Source organism: Zootoca vivipara, chromosome 10, assembly GCF_965207765.1.
Source record: "Zootoca vivipara chromosome 10, rZooViv2.hap1.1, whole genome shotgun sequence".
NCBI classification, from domain to species: domain Eukaryota; kingdom Metazoa; phylum Chordata; class Lepidosauria; order Squamata; family Lacertidae; genus Zootoca; species Zootoca vivipara.
The window spans coordinates 36670110-36689812 of NC_142593.1; the positions used below are offsets into that span (position 1 = coordinate 36670110).

Consider the following 19703-nt stretch of genomic DNA (forward strand, 5'->3'; position numbering starts at 1 on the left):
GCCTTATTTATTATAAGAGTACTCACCCATAGGCTCCGTTACTAATCAGCTTAATTGTCTCAAAATCACTTTCACGAGGCTTCCTTTTAAGTTTAAGGGATGCACTGGAACTCTTTAAAAGAAATAAAGAAAAGAAATCCAGTTACACTAGGCATAAAAAGTTGCAATGCACAGTGGTATACGAAGTATATACCACAGTATATACCATGGACTGTAAGAAGATCAAACTGATCCATTCTTAAGGAAATCAGTCCTGAGTGCTCACTGGAAGGACAGATCCTGAAGCTGAGGCTCCAATACTTTGGCCACCTGGTGAGAAGAGAAGACTCCCTGGAAAAGACCCTGATGTTGGGAAATATTGAGGGCACAAGGAGAAGGGGACAACAGAGGACGAGATGGTTGGACAGTGTTCTCGAAGCTACCAACATGAGTCTGACCAAACTGTGAGAGGCAGTGGAAGACAGGAGTGCCTGGCGTGCTATGGTCCACGGGGTCACGAAGAGTCGGACACAACTAAACAACAACAACAAAGTGGGTCTACTTAGAACCAGTGTTAGAAACTGAGATATGAAAGCTAGGAGCTAAATGGCGCCTTAAACCTAGGTTATGGGCACAACAATGGAATGTCTAGGTCAGGCATCCCCAAACTGCGGCCCCCCAGATGTTTTGGCCTACAACTCCCATGATCCCTAGCTAACAGGACCAGCGGTCGGAGAAGATGGGAATTGTAGTCCAAAACATCTGGAGGGCTGAAGTTTGGGGATGCCTGGTCTAGGTGCTAAGTCCTAGAAGTGCTCTCTTACTGGACAAATTGCTTGATTAATGAATAGAATGGCAATGCAGATAACCATTCTATTTCACAAAATGCACAAATAACGTATTTTTATTTTTTACATTACTATAAAACAAAAATAACAAGAGTGGTCTTTGATCACAACCCAATACATAAATAAGAGAATAAAGAAAGTAACCCTCCAAACTAATTTCTCATATAATTGCTACATTTATATTGATTACTAATAACAAATAGGATGTATGCTGCACACTTTTATAAGTAATGTAATGAAACAATACAGCCAACCATTTGTTTTGAACTCATTATAAGAAAACATAGGCCAATGTAGCAAAAGACTTACACTAACTGATTCATCAGTTTCTGGAGTTGCTGCAGTTCCACTGTCATAGTTTGCTAGCTGGGCTATTTCTACAATATAAAAACAAAGTACACTATATTTTAAGAATACAGTTTGAATATTTATTAAAATAAAAAAATAAAAAAATAAAAGACAGAGGGTGCAATGTTTTAACTGATACAGGGAAATAAAATTAACTTAAGGCATAACACTTTGAAGTTCAACTACATCTTCATTTAAACTGGTGTAAGAACTAATAATACAAAGTTACGCTTATGAAAGTAATAGTTTAAAAATGTATTTGTAGTGCCACCTCCCTGATAAAATTTTAAGGTGGTTGGAAAAGAGGAAACAGCAAAAATCTCCACCTTGCCCCCTTTGTCCAGCACTTGTGTACCTCCACTGAGCGCATATCAGGATCCAATTCATAGTATATAAATGTCAATATTAGGGATCCAGGTGGCTTGGTGGGTTAAACCACAGAGTCTAGGGCTTGCTGATCAGAAGGTCGGCAGTTCGAATCCCTGCAACGGGGTGAGCTCCCGTTGCTCGGTCCCAGCTCCTGCCCACCTAGCAGTTCGAAAGCACATCAAAAGTGCAAGTAGATAAATAGGGACCGCTCTGGCGGGAAGGTAAACGGTGTTTCCGTGTGCTGCTCTGATTCGCCAGAAGCAGCTTTGTCATGCTGGCCACATGACCCGGAAGCTGTCTGTGGACAAACGCCGGCTCCCTCGGCCTATAGAGCAAGATGAGCGCCGCAACCCCAGAGTCGGACACGACTGGACCTGATGGTCAGGGGCCCCTTTACCTTTTAAATGTCAATATTGGGCTGTTGGCCTGATCCAGCAGGCTCTTCTTATGTTCTTAAAGAGCCTGCTGGATCAGGCCAACAGTCCATCTAGTTCAGCATCCTGTTCTCACAGTGACTGAACAGTTGCCTGTGGGAAACCAACAAGCACAAAAACACTCTCCCCTCCTGTGGTTTTCAGCTGCCTCCAACAGTGGAGGCAAAGTATAGCCATCGTCACATCAGCTTAAAAAAATAAAACACAAAGGAAACCATCCCATAACAGCAAACACCAATTCATAAACCACACACACACGGACAGACGGACGGAAGAAATCATTAATACAATCCAAGTCAAGAATGCATGTTGGTGTTTCTTTTAAATCAAAGCCAACATGTTTTCTCATTTAAGTTAAGAAAAAAAATTGTATTAGCTTTACTAGTAAGTTAGAAAATATGGGATTTTATCATGGTACCGCTGAGAGTGAGTTTTCCCATCTGCTTTTTTGGCTTGGCAAGACCTAAGCCATTAATGTATTTTGACAACCTTCTCAATCCAAAAATTATATTCATAAATAATAAAATTAAAATGGTTCCGTTTTAAACATTACTTTTGCAAAATAACCATTATCTGAGAAACACACATTATTTGTAAACAGTAGGTAGTAATGGAATGAAACCACGAGTCAGCTTTTGAAGCAGGAAGTTAAGGAACCATTTTGCAATGCCTGAAGACATTTTTTTAAAACTCATCTAAATACCATTAAACATCTGCTTTTTTATTCCATTGATTTAAACCATTTCTAAAGACTCATGATTCAAAAAGGTAAAGATGGTAATTTAAAAGCTATGGGGAAACATTTCTCCCCAGGGAACATTTCTGAAATACAACAACCAGGCTCCAATAAATGATGAATCTGTTGTGCTATTGCTTTCAGTACAGTATAGGTTATCTGGCATTATCTTGAAGTACTCCATGCATCATTTCACTTGAAGAAAAGATACTTTAGAAACTATAACAAAAAGGAGGAAAAACATAAAGGCTGAAATTCTAAGCACAATTACCGGAAAACAAATTTCTTTGTCATATTAAGAGGCTCACCCGCTTACAACTGAAAATATATCCTTGTTATAAACTTGTTTTTATAAACTTAGTCAACTAGAGCTGACCTGATACTAACAATGAAGGTAAAAGGTACAGGTAAAGGACCCCTGGATGGTTAACTCCAGTCAAAGGCGACTATGGGGTATGGTGTTCATCTTGCTTTCAGGCCGAGGGAGCCAGCGTTTGTCCAAAGACAGCTTTCTGGGTCATGTGGCCAGCATGACTAAACCGCTTCTGGCGCAATGGGACACTGTGACAGAAACCAGAGCGCACAGAAATGCTGTTTACCTTCCCGCCACAGCGGTACTTATTTATCTACTTGCGCTGGCATGCTTTCGAACTGCTAGGTTGGCAGGAGCTGGGATGGAGCAACGGGAGTCTCCCCTATAGTTTCATAAACATGTTTAGAAGTATGCAACAGAAAGCATCACTGCATGCTAACGTTGTTGTAATATGCATAATTACAGTACAATCCTATTCAAAGTCCAATTTTGTTTATATGTTTTTAACATTAAAAAGGCAAGTGGGCTTAAATCACTGTTTGATTAGCTTGAAGTAATGAAACCTTGCAATAAATTAACTATATGGATAATTATTTAAGAATTTGTATGCAAACAGGTACTGCATGTTATTGCAGGGAAGTCAAGCTGTCCTCATCCTTCAGTAATACTAAAGTAATACTAATAAGTGGTGTATTTCCATGTTCTATCCCCACACGCCAACCAGAGGATTGCTTTAAACCAGGGCAATTTGCTATACTGATTTAAATAGGCAAGAAGACTAACCTAACTGGAGGTTAATACATTTCCTAGAGAGGAATGCATGCCATATTTAACATTTTGTTATAAAACTAAGCAGTCAATAGCAACCTAGGACCATAATCTAAAAGCTTTGGCCATGTAGTCTATATGTCTTTTGTTCTGAAGAATTGTATCTGCTTAGAGACAGATTTCTGTGTGACTCATTCTATATAAATAAAAGGATAGAGAGTGTGATCACTTACTTAAATGTAAGGCTGACATTCTATGCGCACTTACTTAATACCTCTGGACTGCCTTGAAATTTTCTTTTAAATCAGATTAACATAAAAAAAAACAATCTCAAAAGCGTAGCTTTTATCTATGCTGCTACCCTCTTAACCAGGGGTCCCCAAACTACGGCCCCCGGGCCGGATGCGGCCCAATCGGCCTTCCAATCCGGCCCGCGATGACCGCCGCCGCCCGCTGCCGCCGCCCGCTCTCACGGCGTGTGGCGCAGCGACGATCTAAAAAATCGGCAAAAAATCGCCGAAAATCCTTTGTGCGCATGCGTATGGGCCTCTCCCGACCCGGAAGAGGTCATTTCTGGTGCACTTCCGGGTCGGGGGAGGCCCATACGCATGCGCACAAGCGATTTTCAGCGATTTTTTCCCCGCCCGTGTGCGTGTGCGCATGCGCACGGGCGCGCACTCCCCCGCCCTCCGGCCCGCCGCGTGGTCGGCGCGGCGGGCACCGGCCCGCCGCACGGTAAGTCTGGGGACCCCTGCTCTTAACTATTGAGATTTGCCCAACGACTTCTTTCTGGTTCTCTGAGTGAATCATATTACTGTAAAATTATCCAGACTATCCAATAATGTTTTGATATGCTCTAACATAACTTATATTCACACCATCCTTCGTTTATCCTGGCCTGTGACTTGACCTCACCTGCAGCTGTCCCTGCTTTTCTCAAAACCACTAAACGTCGCACCACAAATTTCCACCATGAATACATTTAATGAGGGGAGGCATTGAGAAGCTCAGTTGTATCTTCCTTTATCAGCAATGCACCTCCTGAGATGAAAAAATGAACCGGCTTTATTCTTTATCTTCCTTTTTCTTCCTAACAACTTGCTATTTTCTAACACTTGATAGATAAAATATTATATATTTTATTCCATGCTGATTGTAGATCATTATAAAGATTGAAGTAAACTAGATAAAGAAAGTAGAACCAGCTAACATAATAAACTTGATATAAGAGCTGTTTATTATTAGTCCATGGCATTCTCATACCTTCCAAAGGATCCTTATTCAATCCCAGCTGACTGATAATATATCTAGGAATGTCAGTTTTAATGCCTTGTCCCTCTTTTGCGTGTCCTTCAGCAGCTTCAAGAAGATAGTAAAATTCCTCAGGATCAAATTCCTAAAAAGAAAAGAAAAATCACTGCAGAGATCTTCTGTGTTTACTTTGATTGCAATTATAAGCCATTCCACAATGGTTGTGGCAGTGGTGGTGTTTGCAGCATGTGGGGATGCTAGGCATCAAAATTGTTTTCATAAGAACAACATCTTAATGCCTTGCAACCAAATTAAGTAAACACAGACTTTTTAGAGAATGTGCGAATTCCTCTTATTTCAGTTTTATTCTAGCAGATTTCACATTATTTCCCTTTTGCAATTCAAATGTTTCCGTTCATATATATTTGTGTACCATGCACAGCGAGTTCTATTGTTTGGGGCAATGACTAAATATAGACTGATTGAAGGCAGCTTTATTGATTACAGCTTGCCAGAATCTTGCAACAATCCAAACGCTGAGCAACCTGCTTGTTGGCTGAAGTTGCTGCCCCCGTCACCATCCTGAGCATAAATCTTCAGGGAGTTTTCTGACTCCTAAGCCTACCATGGCCCCTTCTGAGGGTTCTGTGAGCAACCTGGGTATGTTGTAGCCAAAAGCAGCTCTCCAACCTGGGGCCATCGTGTGACTCCCGCAAGACTTCTTATGGTGATTCTCCTCAGTGCACTATTGATCCTACCTCTCCTCAATGCTCACAACAAACATGGTGACAAGTTAAAGTTCTATTAACACCTATGACTGATTACTGATATGGGGAAGGCAAAAACCTTTCAGTACCAAAGCCAGCTGTAGACACACACACACTCTCTCTCTCCCACAAACCCCCAGCTAATCATTTTGTGATGTCACTGATCTATTGAAGGTGATTTATTGTTCCCCATTTTTATCAGTCTGTTTCATCAAAACTACCTCTCCCTCTTTCAAAACAGAAGACAGTCCTAAAATGGAAGCGTATACAAGACTCCTTAAAGGGATATCTGTGACAGCAGTTGAGGCTGATGTGCACTGGATAAGAGCCACCTAATGGCTGATGCAAAATTTCTTTGCTCCTTATACACCTCCATCATGCTCCTACTTTCCTGCCTTTTTCTAAAACATTGTAACCTTTCCTCATATGATTTAAGTCTCTTCCAGTTACTGTATACTGAACCGCTTTTTTGTTTTGTTTATTTGTATTTGTACTTCCATTATTCTTATTACATTGCTTTGTTTGAATTACTTCAATAAAAATTGAACAACAACAACAACAATAATTATTAGAGGCCATAATGGTTATGCAACACCTTTTTTCTGCTGCCCCCACCCCACAGAAATGGATGTGGCAGGGAAATCTCTAGGCCCCATTTCATCCCCAATTACATTGTGAGGAAAATACCTGTGCTTAACACTTGGAACAAATCTGATTTTATATAGTATTTGTTTGGGACATTTAGCAGACATCCATTAAATTAATCTGATTTAAATGGACCCATTCCAAACCAGACCACTGGAGAATTCACCTATCGCTCCTAATAAGCTTTCCTCACCACGACCATCATCCCAAACACCTTTAAATACATGAAGTGATAAGCCACTTGGAGCTTAATGAAATATGAGGCTGGCTGCAATCTTTTTCCATGTTAAGCAACTGATTTCACAGAGACCTGCAGTGTGTCTCCCAAACAGTCATATAATCATTAATCGAAAATATAAGAGCATGGACTTCTGGCATACAGGTAATAATACACAGAAACCTATGCTTGTGAAGAAATAAAACCTCAACTTTGAAAATGTCAAAAGATAAACAAAGGGCGTAAAAACACTACACACCTACCAGCCAAAACACTATCTTTCAATAAACCAATAGAGTAGATAAAGCAGAACATATGCATTCAATCCACAGACCACATGGTTTAAACATTTGCATTCTATTTTCCTAGCTTTCACTCGCTTGCTCCCAGAGATCAAGAAAGGCAAATAAAAAACAATTTCACCACTATTGAATGCTTACACAGCATCCCAACCTAATATTGCAATACGTTTGGGGGGGGGGCATACTAAAAATGTACTAAAAGCAACAATAGTCAATGAAAAGCACTCATTCATAGGAACCCTTCCACTGACCTTCAATGGCAACCCAACTGATTAAAATAAGCATAATCTTACCAAACATTCCAGTAAGCGAGCAGGACGTGCTATGACAATAAGAATCTTTCGGACGAGCTGCTTAATAAATGCCAGTTCTCCACTTTCTGATCGTTCTTGGGCCTGATAAAGAAAAAGAGACTTGCTGTTATATATGGGCATAGAGAAAGAATTAATATGACAAACCAAACATAAATACAATGAAATGAACTACCGGTATATAGTCTTCCAACACAATCATTTCTACAGTCACATGGGTTACCATCTCAACATAGCCACCATGTTGACACAGGTAATACCAATACCTCTGTTGTTAAATGCACAACCTGTGTCTGTGTGTATCCATCCATCTCCTATGGAAGGATGTCTGTGTGTATCCATCCATCTCCTATGGAAGGGGAAGCATCTTAGTGCACGTGCAAAAGAAAGCTTAGTAAAATAGTCATGCTGTAGAAGGAAACCCATAGTTGGTACACATATTTGGCAGATTAGTTTTAAGAGGGCTTGTATGGAAATGGTTTTGTGAAGAGTTCTTCTTTAATTTTGTTTGGAATGTTATCATAAGTTGCTCTGGATTTACTGGAAAAACAAGGATAACATTTATAGGTAAGTCATATAGCTAAATCAACGCTAACTGCAAGCACTGGTAGCTCAGCTAACTCCAAACCATATTAATGCAGGCACCAGTGCACCTTACCACCCCAAACAATGAACTGTAATGTCAAGGTTGACAGTACAAACTAGTTAGTTCTTACATTTGAATTTTGCCTTTGCTATGTGCATCTCAGGGTGAACATCTGTCCAACTGTATACATGTGGTAGAAATATGAACTCAGTTCAGCAAGAACCACTGCCGGAATAGCATAGGTGCTGAATTCAAGATTATTATTTTTTAAAAAACAACAATATAGTATGTTTATGTGCTCACAGATTATGTTTAGCAAAGCAATCTATGCATGGAATTTTGCTTCTGCACATGGATTGGCACTGTTGGATGAGAGCAAATTTCCTTAGATTTCAGCTGTGCAATCATCTGCCTTAGGAGTAAACATTTTACCTCTATCTGTGGAAGCAGCAGCAAATAAAATGTACATGGGGGAAATAGCAGGTGAGTAATCTAAGCAGAATTACTGGGATGGCAAATTCAGTAGATGATCAGAAAAGACTGGAAAGTATAATGTGAAAGAATGGGAACAAAAAGAGCACTTTTCTGAAGAAAGAAAAAGCTTGGGAAAGAAATTGCAAGAGGTTTTGTACTGCATTCCAAATTTCTTTCAAACTTTTTTTGTCTAGTAACAAAGAATAGACTTTCAGAGACCTAATGAATGCAAAGAAGCCATATGTTGCTTCTCGTTTCTGAAGGATATTGACGCTCCTTTGTTCATATTGCAAAAAAGGCACTTCTTTGTCTGAATAATAGAAGCAGCAGGATAAAGTTCAAATTACATTCACAACTTATTCTCCTGTGTACTGGTAGATATCTACGAGTGTGAATCTGAATCAATCCAAGTTAGATGGTTGATTGCATTACTACGGTAGAGACTTACTTTTCAAAATATTTTTTTACTTGTGAGTTAAAATCCCATACATCATTAACTCTTAATTAAAACAATATGAAAAATTAAGTTTAGGATAGGTTTTTTAAACACCTAGTAGTTTAAAGGCAGTACTTATAGTTATTGCATTTTATTGTATGGTAAATTTGAGAGAAGAAACCAAACGGGAGAAATGATTTTCACTTTTCCAGTGTAGCAAACATTAGTATATTGAATGCATTACAATTTTTATCATATGCTTAAACCTACACTAGGTGAGCTTGTGAACAAAAAGATCCCAGGAAAGTAAAAGGAGGTTGCTCCAATAAAACATTAAACTCAAATTGACCTTGACCTTACTACAAATATGTCAGCTAAATCAAGCTGCTCAGATGCCTTGTGACTTCCCTTAGCCATGCAAAGCAATAACAATGTGCCGAGCAGCAGGAGACACAGCTATCCTCTGAATATCACAGCTGGGAACTGACAACAATTGCATCATCAGAAACCCAAAGTGTGTTCCCACAATTTAGTTCCAGCAAACAGCAGGCATTCCTGCAAGGATTTATGTTGAAATGAACACTATAAAGGTAGCAAAAATGGGAGTTTTCATACTTGGGAATAAAGGACACCTAAATAAAAACCATAAAAGCTCTGTTTGAGCTCAAAGATACTGTTTACAAGTGTACTTTGGAATCAATTATCTTATTAATAAGTTAATGTTACCAACATCATGCGAACCCAAACCTTTTTTTAAAATCCCAAAATGTTCTTAAAAACTCCAGCATTTTAAAAAAAACCTTATTATTTTTGCTAACATTTTAACAGCACTTGACCATGGACAATTCAGAAATATCATTTCACGTTGTACTTGGACAGATGGCATACCCAGGTCTGTGATACCTTTAAACTACATGTAATAATTTTGCCTGTACTCATCTTCATCAAAATGTTCAATGATTTGTTAATACAGTACCGTAAACAAATTTACAGATAGGGACCAATGGTCTCTTCTCTCAAGCATGTAAATGACATCAGGTGTGATATATCTAAGCTGATTCATGTAAGGTAGGGGAAACAATTTTAAAATGGAGATCTGCCTTCTGGACTAGGAGAACAAGCTATAAGACATGTACTATGAATGCTGCCTTGGCCAAAGCATAAAAATCCACCTTATGAGGCTTTAAAATATACGGTACTGGGACTAACCCATGTAGTCAACTGATTGAGGCGCATTTAAGGGAAATGTTGCTGGAGGAGCTGCTGTTCTTGCTGAATGAGCAAAAATCTTGATGGGTGGAGGCAAATGAATGATTGAATTATACACTTTGAGCCACCTTGCCAACATGGTGGATGGAGGAGGCTTTCTTACCCAAGGAGGAAGGGTAAAATATACTAAGAGGAAATCTGACTGGCGGAAAGGCTTGGTATATGTAATGCAGATTTTCAATGCCTTCTGCAAGTCTAATGAATTTCATATTCACATTCAGTTGTATAGCTTTTCCTTAACCACACAATTATTGCTAGATTGGATAAAATTAGCCAAAACTATTAGACTGGACAAAATTAAACTTGGATATAATATTCCTTTTGTCTACGACAGAGGACAAAAGACTATTGCATCTGAGGCACAGAGGTACTGCCTAAGTTACATTCTAGCTTTCAGATACTTCATAAACCAATTATATAGAGTCAGTATGTGGACCGAGAACTCCCAGAAGTGCAAGCTGGATTTCGAAGGGGCAGAGGAACCAGAGACCAAATAGCAAACATGCGCTGGATTATGGAGAAAGCTAGAGAGTTCCAGAAAAACGTCTACTTCTGCTTCATTGACTATGCAAAAGCCTTTGACTGTGTCGACCACAGCAAACTATGGCAAGTTCTTAAAGAAATGGGAGTGCCTGATCACCTCATCTGTCTCCTGAGAAATCTCTATGTGGGACAAGAAGCTACAGTTAGAACTGGATATGGAACAACTGATTGGTTCAAAATTGGGAAAGGAGTACGACAAGGTTGTATATTGTCTCCCTGCTTATTTAACTTATATGCAGAATTCATCATGCGAAAGGCTGGACTACCGTGTTTCTCATATTATAAGACATGTCTTATATTTATTTTTTCCTCAAAAAAACACACTATGGCTTATTTTCAAGGGATGTCTTATTTTTTTCCTCCTCCTCCTGCTGCGGCCGGCATTGCTGCTGTGCCTATCACTATGTCTTATTTTCGGGGTATGGCTTATATTCCTTGAATGCTTAAAAATCCTGCTATGGCTTATTTTATGGGTATGTCTTAAAATATGAGAAACAGGGTAGATGAATCCCAAGCCGGAATTAAGATTGCCGGAAGAAATATCAACAACCTCAGATATGCAGATGACACAACCCTGATGTCAGAAAGTGAGGATGAATTAAAGAACCTTTTAATGAGGGTGAAAGAGGAGAGCGCAAAATATGGTCTGAAGCTCAACATCAAAAAAACCAAGATCATGGCCACTGGTCCCATCACCTCCTAGCAAATAGAAGGGGAAGAAATGGAGGAAGTGAGAGATTTTACTTTCTTGGGCTCCTTGATCACTGCAGATGGTGACAGCAGTCACGAAATTAAAAGACAGCATCTTAAAAAGCAGAGACATCACCTTGCCTACAAAGGTCCGTATAGTTAAAGCTATGGTTTTCCCAGTAGTGATGTATGGAAGTGAGAGCTGGACCATTAAGAAGGCTGATCGCCGAAGAATTGATGCTTTTGAATTATGGTGCTGGAGGAGACTCTTGAGAGTCCCATGGACTGCAAGAAGATCAAACCTATCCATTCTTAAGGAAATCAGCCCTGAGTGCTCCCTGGAAGGACAGATCGTGAAGCTGAGGCTCCAATACTTTGGCCACCTCATGAGAAGAGAAGAATCCTTGGAAAAGACCCTGATGTTGGGAAAGATTGAGGGCACTAGGAGAAGGGGACGACAGAGGACAAGATGGTTGGACAGTGTTCTCGAAGCTACGAACATGAGTTTGACCAAACTGCGGGAGGCAGTGCAAGACAGGAGTGCCTGGCGTGCTATGGTCCATGGGGTCACGAAGAGTCGGTCACGACTAAACGACTAAACAACAACAACAACATATGCTTTAAGGTCCCTTAGACAACCGCAAAGGTCACTGAACTGACCAGACCCACTTAAAGAGCTGTACGTGTTTTATGTATTTATTTTTATAGATCAGTTACCATAACTATCTCCAGAGCTGCATTTTTTTCAACTAACGTATCTCAGCAATTTCTAAACCATATTTATATGGTTCATACCTCTTGTAGGAGCTTATCCAATTTGTGCTGTAACTCGAAGAAGTATCGTGAGGTGATGAGGCCCTGATGAGATTTATCCAAGCAATCACGAGCCAGCTCAATGATCTGGTGGTGGGTGAAACTGAGAACTCCATCTGCCAAGGGGAGGACGTTATCAGGGGAGTAGTTGGTGATAATCTCCTGAAGTCGCTCTTCCATCTGAGCAGTAGCCTATCAAAACAAGTTTAATGGGTTTAATCAAGAAGCTATTAAACATACATAAGTTTTAAATTAAAACCCTTGCAAGACAAATAGACCTGTAAACTTGATTGATTGATTGATTGATTGATTGAATTTGATAGTCACTTTATCTTGCCCAGGAAAACTCAAAGCAACCAACCAACCAGGCAACAACCAGGAGCGGTGCTAGGGCTTTTTGCGCCCTAAGCAAAACACCGCTGATGCCCCTGCGTCCCCTCCATTGGCGGGAGGAGCGCGGGCCAAGGGGGGAGCTCGGCACCCTCTCGCCTGTGGAGGGGACGCTTTGAGTTCCACAGCGGTGGCAGCTGCATTGAGCTGAAGGCTTCAGCTGCGGGCGCTGCCGCCGCTTGCTCACTGCAGCCGCTGGGGAGCTCACAGCGTCCCCTCCGTGGGCAGGAGGGCGCTGAGCTCTCCTTTTGGCTTGTGCTCCTCCCGCCTGTGGAGGGGACGCTGGGGGCTCCTCGGCGAGCGAGCGGGTGGCGGCCATAGCTGAAGGCTTCGGCTGCGGGCGCTTGCCGCCACTACCGCCGCTGCTCGCTCGCTGTGGCCGTCGCTGTGGAGCTCTCGGCGTCCCCTCCATAGGTGGTGGTGGCGCGGGGGTTTTGCGGGGCAGGCTCGGCAGCACCCCCTCCATTTCCGTGCCCTAGGCAATGGCCTAGTCCGCCTAAATGGACGCACCGGGCCTGGCAACAACCCCCACATAGGAGAAAAAAAGAAATGCATTAAAAAGAGACAATGCATGTATTTTTGTAACCAAAGGAAATCCTTAATAAAAATTATTATATATATATCCTGCCCATTTCTAAAAAGGCCACAGATGGTGATCATACAGGCCATACATACTAGCCTGGCTTTCACGTTACATGAAAACATGGTTTAATGTGAACAAGAAATGTGCTTGTACACGTTACTCAAAAGTTCTTGTGGCACTCCTCCTTTTTGTGCTGCTACCAGAGGACAAAACCAGCCAGAGTCTGGCTTGTCATGTAGTCCAAAGGAGGGGCTTGTGGTTTGTTTCCTCCAAACAAACCACCAGAAGTAACCACTTTAGCTTGTTTTAGCTACAGTGCAGCAGGAGTGGAGAAAGCGTATTATGCAAACATTTGACCAGCATACAACAGCACACTGCTCATTCACATTAAATCAGCTTCTTTTAACTATGGTTTAATGTGGTGTGCAAACTGGGCTGTAGAAAGAGGTAAAATTTTATCCCTCTTTCAAATGACCTGGCATTTATTTAAGAGATTTATACTGTACTCTCTTTAGAGGAAATATTCTACAAAATGGACTGTAGTACATTATAAAACCTTTTAAAGCACATAGCCAGCAAAACAAACAACATTAAAACCACTAGCATAAAGCAATAACAACCATACTCCAGTTAAATGCAGTTAACTCACCAATGCACAAATCAAATGTTTTGAGAGAAGACGGGTTTTTAAAACCTCCTTTTTAAAATTAAGACATGGGTCTTCCTGAATGCTAGAGGAATTCCATTTCATAATTGTACAGCAACCACAAAAAGCCCAATTACTCTGATAATTCAATACTAATAATAACTACACTAAAAATAAACATATATTTCTAAAGCACACACTTGCAAAAGTTGCTTCCACAAAGTTATACATGCTGCTTCCACAAGGATTCCATGTACTTGCAAGGAATTATCAGGGCTGTGTGTCTTCTAGAAAGTTATGTACCCTGTGTAACTGTTACCATAAAACCAAAGTTTTTTGGAAGGTGGAGAGAACTATAATGCAACTTTGGCATGATTCTTTCTGAGACAGATGAGCTGACAAATATTTTAAAGAGTATTGTTGCTTTATGATAGCATTTTTGGCTTTAATAAATTAATTTGATATACCAAATATAACAGAACACTTTTTTTTTAGAACACAAGTTTCTTATCAGGTCAGCTTTAGAATGCAGTGAATACTCATCTTTACCTTTGGGAATCTTTCTTTGTATACATGGTTCATCATAATTATTTCATGGTCACAGCAGGCAGGAGAACGTCCAGGGCTGCAAGTAAAGCAAAGCCAATCATCCCCTGGATCTTGTACTGAATGAACTGAAAATGAGGTCTATAATTTATGTACTCTCTTCTGTCGGCAGTCAGTATTATTATTATTATTACAGGACGAGTGGGACTGCAACAAAATGTGGCAGACTTAGTCCAGGGATCAGCAACCTTTTTTGACCGTGGGTGGGTCCACCATCCCTCAGACCATGTGGTGGGCCGGACTATATGTTTTTTTTTGGGGGGGGGATGAACGAATTCCTATGTCCCACAAATAACCCAGAGATGCATTTTAAATAAAAGCACACATTCTACTCATGTAAAAACACCAAGCAGGCCCCACAAATAACCTAGAGATGCATTTTAAATAAAAGGACACATTCTACTCATGTAAAAACATGCTGATTCCGGGACTGTCTGTGGGCATTGAGAAGGCGATTGGACCGCATCTGCCCAACAGGCCTTATATTGCCTACCCCTGTCTTAGTCACTGTTCTAGTCTGTCTGCCATGCCTTCCTCTGCAATTCTAGTCAACCCTCCAACCTGTTTTTTTGTCCTGACCCCTGTACCTCGTCATGTCAGCCAGCTTGACCTCTGAACATGCTTTTTTGTAAACTGATAAAAACAATGTTTTCGAGAGCTGGGAGTCAGCCCGCTCCCAGTTTCCAGAAGTGTAGGCATGTTAATTTGCTGCAGCAAAATCAACAGTGTCTTGTGACATTTTAAGACTAACTTAATTGATGATGCATTTGCCAGTCTGAGGGGCACAATATTTTTTAACTCATTCCTAAATACTGTAGATGTAAAAGGCTGCTTCCACCTTTCCTACTTTATAAGAAAAGAGGAATGAGCAAGTATGTATTTCCTAAGGCTAGCCACCTGATATGCGCCTTGTATCAAAATAATTTATGTGGGTTCTAAAACTTTATAAAGCAGGTTTACATGAACTAGGAAAACAGGTTCTAGTACACACATATCACTAAATCCTCATCAACTATCTTTAAAGTAGAATCTCTGCTCTGTTTTGTTAGGCCTATGGCCAAATTCTGTAAGATGTAATGTAATATAATGAAATATAATGTAATGTAGTTGCACTGCATTTTCATTGGGGGTGGGGGGGACTGTGCAAAAGACACAGAATTTCACGATAAGTATACATGTTGACTACTGGAGAATTCCATTTTATGCAACAGAGCCTACTGACCTCTGAATAACAGGACCCAGTTGTGACTCTTGCACACCAGCTATGTCACTCTAGCCAGGTTCTACCAACTACTGTCCTCTTTCTACTTCATTCAGAATCTATTTGCTTATTGTATTTTGTCCCCTCTCAAGCCTCTACATGGCTAAGGGTATTTAAGGAGTCGGGATGGTACAAAAGGAGCAAAGTGCATATGTACATTAGACTGACTTGTTTACACTGACACTAACACTACAACTCACTGTCTTTTCATATGGAGCTGCTGTTTCATTAAATCTAGAGAGTGACCATAGCCTCCAGAATACATGTAACACAGTTCAGAATAAAAGTTATCCTTCTCAAGTAACTGGGAATCAGAAGAATGTAACATTTCAATCTATGGAGCTAAGGCAGGAAATCTCTGCAAGTAGTAGTTTCAGGAGACACTAGTTTTATATTAAACTAATGCCTTAAATATTTTGATTGGGTTCTGAACAAATGAAAAGATCACCTATATTTCTTTCTCTTTGTTGACAAGCTTCACCTCTACTGAGAACAAGAGAACTTCAAATTCTTGAAAAGAGCAAACCTACCACCCTATAATTTGGTTTCTCAACAAGTAATCTAATTCTCTACAGATTGTGAATGTAGCTTTTTTATTCATCACCATAATGTACTCAGAACTTTGGGAGAGGAAGAAATTTAAATTAAATATTTTTTGTGATGGTAGGAATTCTGAATAATTTATGTTGCCATGCAGCACATTTTCAATCATTTCAATAGATATACTGAGAACATTTTGAAGACTGTTGAGCTAGGAAGCAACTGAAATGAAAATTATAAACTTAACTGTGAAGGTCATGATTTCACATTTCTAAGGGTGAGGCTAGTGGAGGACCATTTGAAAACTAATGTGCATTTTTTTAAAAAGCATAAGACACAATTAGCTCTACATTTTACTGCAATTCAAACATTAGTAAAAGTTCAACAAAAAACATACCATTTTATCCAGACTTTCCCTGACACACAATTTTAGACCTGTTGTATGTTTTGAATCTCCACATTTATTGTATTGCTTTACTGTTTTTCATGTTTTACATTCATGAAGACTGCCCAAAATATTAAGAGATTTAGAAATACTTTTAAACAAGGTAACAAAATATAAAACAATCTTATAGTAGCATGCATAAAAAGTATAGTATCTCATGAGTTTCCACATGAAGACATCATTTCAATTTCCTGGCAGGTCAACCCACCTCAGGCTTCTGGATCGTGGCCGCATTTGAGTGGTCCTACATCTATTATCACTGGCAATGCTTTCAGTGGCACAGAAATGTTTAGACAAAAAATGTAGTTCGTCTGGAGTTGGTTGGTATGGTAACTGGTGCAACTTCTCTTGGGAGGAACAGGATGACTGCAATAAACATGTTGGAAGATAAATTCGTACCATAGCCCTAAAGCCATGTCAAACATTTGTATGGATTGTACACAGAATAACTTCCTTATTCCTAAACTTTCTGAACACAGAAAATAAAAATGCAACCTTAAGAGATTATAGAACCAATCACATCATACAAACACTTTATATGCATCTGTACAGATAGAGCCTTGCAATTTCAAGGACTCTTCCTGTGTATTCTTTCAGCCCTTGCATTTAAAACAGACAAAACTGCTAAGCATATGTATGAAAATAGTATAACATGATCATCCATTAACTACAGCTATCCTTTTTGATTCGCTGTGCTGTAATGCAACTTTAAAGATAATTTAGTGCATAAGGTGACTTATCAAGATGATGCGTTGGAAAGTTACAGAAGCAATTTTCAGAAGCAATTTTGAGGAAGGCTTATAGCACAGTAGTAGAGCACATCTTTTGCATATGAAAAGTCCCAGGTTCAACCCCTGGTGTTTTCCAGGTAGAGCTGGGAATAACTCCCACTGGAAACCTTTGAATGCTGCTGTCAGTGAGGGTCAACATTACTGAGCTTGATGGACTGGCTTGGTATAAGGAAGCTTTCTATATTCCTATGTTCCAGATTCACTCCACTTAATACACTTTCCTACATGAATATTTACTTTGGTGTAGTAAAGAGGCACATTTGCTTTGCAGAAGGAACACATGATGGGGAGCAACAGTTAGTTTCCTTCTAACAGGTTGATGCTGCTTCTAAATCCCGAGGCAGCAATACTTCACCTTTCTGGAGAAATGCCTTACATAAATTTTCTATCCAGTCTCCAAGCATGTGTTCAGTCAATTATTCAGAATCACAAAGCAAACATCTGTATAAATCTTAAAGACCAAAATAGTTGCTTGCTTGAATATTACTATGAATAGATTTTCTTTTGAAATACTATCCTCTTTGTTTAAAATCTAGGATGAAAAAGCAAGAGTAAAAGAGTTTTCTATTAATTTTACCTTACCTATGCTTACATACAATCCTTAAGTTATTTGTGCTGACAGCTTCAGATTGATCAATTAAGAACAGGCACTGGTCCTGTTAGCTAGGGGTGATGGGAGTTGTAGTCCCAAAACATCCGGAGGGCCGAGTTTGCCTATGCCTGTTTAAGAACATGAGAAGAGTCATGCTGGATCAGGTCACTGGCCCATATAGTCCAGCATCCTATTCACGTAGTAGGCCTGGAACCTTGGGAATGCTACAACTATGATTTAGACTGGAATGTGAGAGGTGTGGAATGCCAATTCTGGGGGTTGTACAGGGCGCTGCTAAAATTTGAAACCCCAAGGTCTTCCACTACCTGTGGGAAGCCTGCAAGGAGGACCTGAGCGCAACAGCACTCTGCCCACCTACAATGGCCAGCAACTGGTTTTCAGAGGCATATTGCCTCTGACAGAAGAGGTAAAGCATAACCATCACGACTTATAGCCTTCTCCTCCATGAATTCATCTAATCCTCTTTAAAAACCATCTAAACTGGTGCCCGTAGGTCCACAGTTTAACTGTGCACTGTGGGAACAAACACTTTCCTTTATCTGTCCTGAATCTCCCAATATTCAGCTTCACTAGATGCTCACAAGTTCTGGTTTAATGAAAAGGAGGCAGAAACATTTTTCTCTACCTATTTCCTCCATGTTATACATAATTTGATAAGCTTTTCTCATGTCACCTCCTATTTGCATTTTCTCTAAACTAAAAAGTTCAAAATGCTGCAACCTTTCCTCACAGGAGAATTGCTCCATCTCTTCAATCATTTTGGATGCCCTTTTCTGAATCTTTTCCCACTCTTTAATATTCTTCTTGAGGTTTGGAGACCAGAACTGTATAAAGTATTTCAATTGTGGTCACACTACAGGTTTGCATAACAGCATTATGAGATTGTCACAAAACTTTTTCACAGCTGCCACACACTGGAACTACATCTTTATTGAGCTGTCCACTACAACCCCAAGGTCTCATTCATGGCCAGTCACTACAAGTTCAGACTACATGAGCATGTGTGTGTGTGTGTGTGTGTGTGTGTGTGTGTAATTAAAATGTTTTGCAACAACATGCATCACTTTACACTCGTTTGCACTGAACTGCATTTGCCGTTTTACTGTCCATTCATTTCTGTTGGAGCATTTCACAATCTCTTTTTGCTTTAACAAACCCGAACAGTATCATCAGCATGCTTGGCTACCTCACTGCTCACCCCTAACTTCAATTCATTTATAAACAATCCTTGGGGGACTCCCCTTTCTCCATTCAGAGAACTGCCCATTTATTCATACTCTCTGTTTTCTGCTAATTACCCAATCTCTGACACACAAGAGGACCTCTCCTCTTAGTCAATGACTGCTAAGTTTACTCGGGAGACTTTGGTGAGGGACCTAATTGAAAGCTTTTTGAAAGCTCAAGTATGCTATGCCAACTGGATCACCCATGTGAGCTTGTTCACAATATCAAAGAACTCTAATAGGCTCGTGAAACTGGTCTTGCCCTTGCAGAAGCCATGCTGGCTCTGCTTCAGCAAGGCTTGTTCTTCTATATGCTTGGTTAGTTTATCTTTAACAATACTTTCTGCTAGTTTTCCCAGGCCAGATGTAATTTCCAGGATCTCCCTGGATGCCTTTTTAAAAATTGGTGTTATATTGAGTGCTTTCCAGTCCTCTGATGTGAAGGCTAATCTGAATGACAAGTTACATATTTCTGTTGGAAGATCAGCCATTTCACATTTGAGTTC

The 19703-nt window shown here is 40.0% G+C and overlaps 1 protein-coding gene across 16 annotated transcripts in view; it reads right to left on the minus strand.

Annotated features, from left to right (window-relative positions):
* Nucleotides 1-19703, minus strand: part of MAST4 (microtubule associated serine/threonine kinase family member 4) — a 221613-nt gene that overhangs the window by 38582 nt on the left and 163328 nt on the right. For all 16 annotated transcript variants that reach the window (XM_088653013.1, XM_088653014.1, XM_035099907.3 and 13 more), the window contains 7 exons: nt 16779-16936; nt 14268-14343; nt 12082-12291; nt 7271-7372; nt 5059-5191; nt 1137-1204; nt 27-112 (listed from right to left, as the gene is read on the minus strand). In XM_088653013.1, coding sequence (XP_088509139.1) covers nt 27-112; nt 1137-1204; nt 5059-5191; nt 7271-7372; nt 12082-12291; nt 14268-14343; nt 16779-16936 — 833 coding nt within the window. The remainder of the gene's footprint in view (nt 1-26; nt 113-1136; nt 1205-5058; nt 5192-7270; nt 7373-12081; nt 12292-14267; nt 14344-16778; nt 16937-19703) is intronic.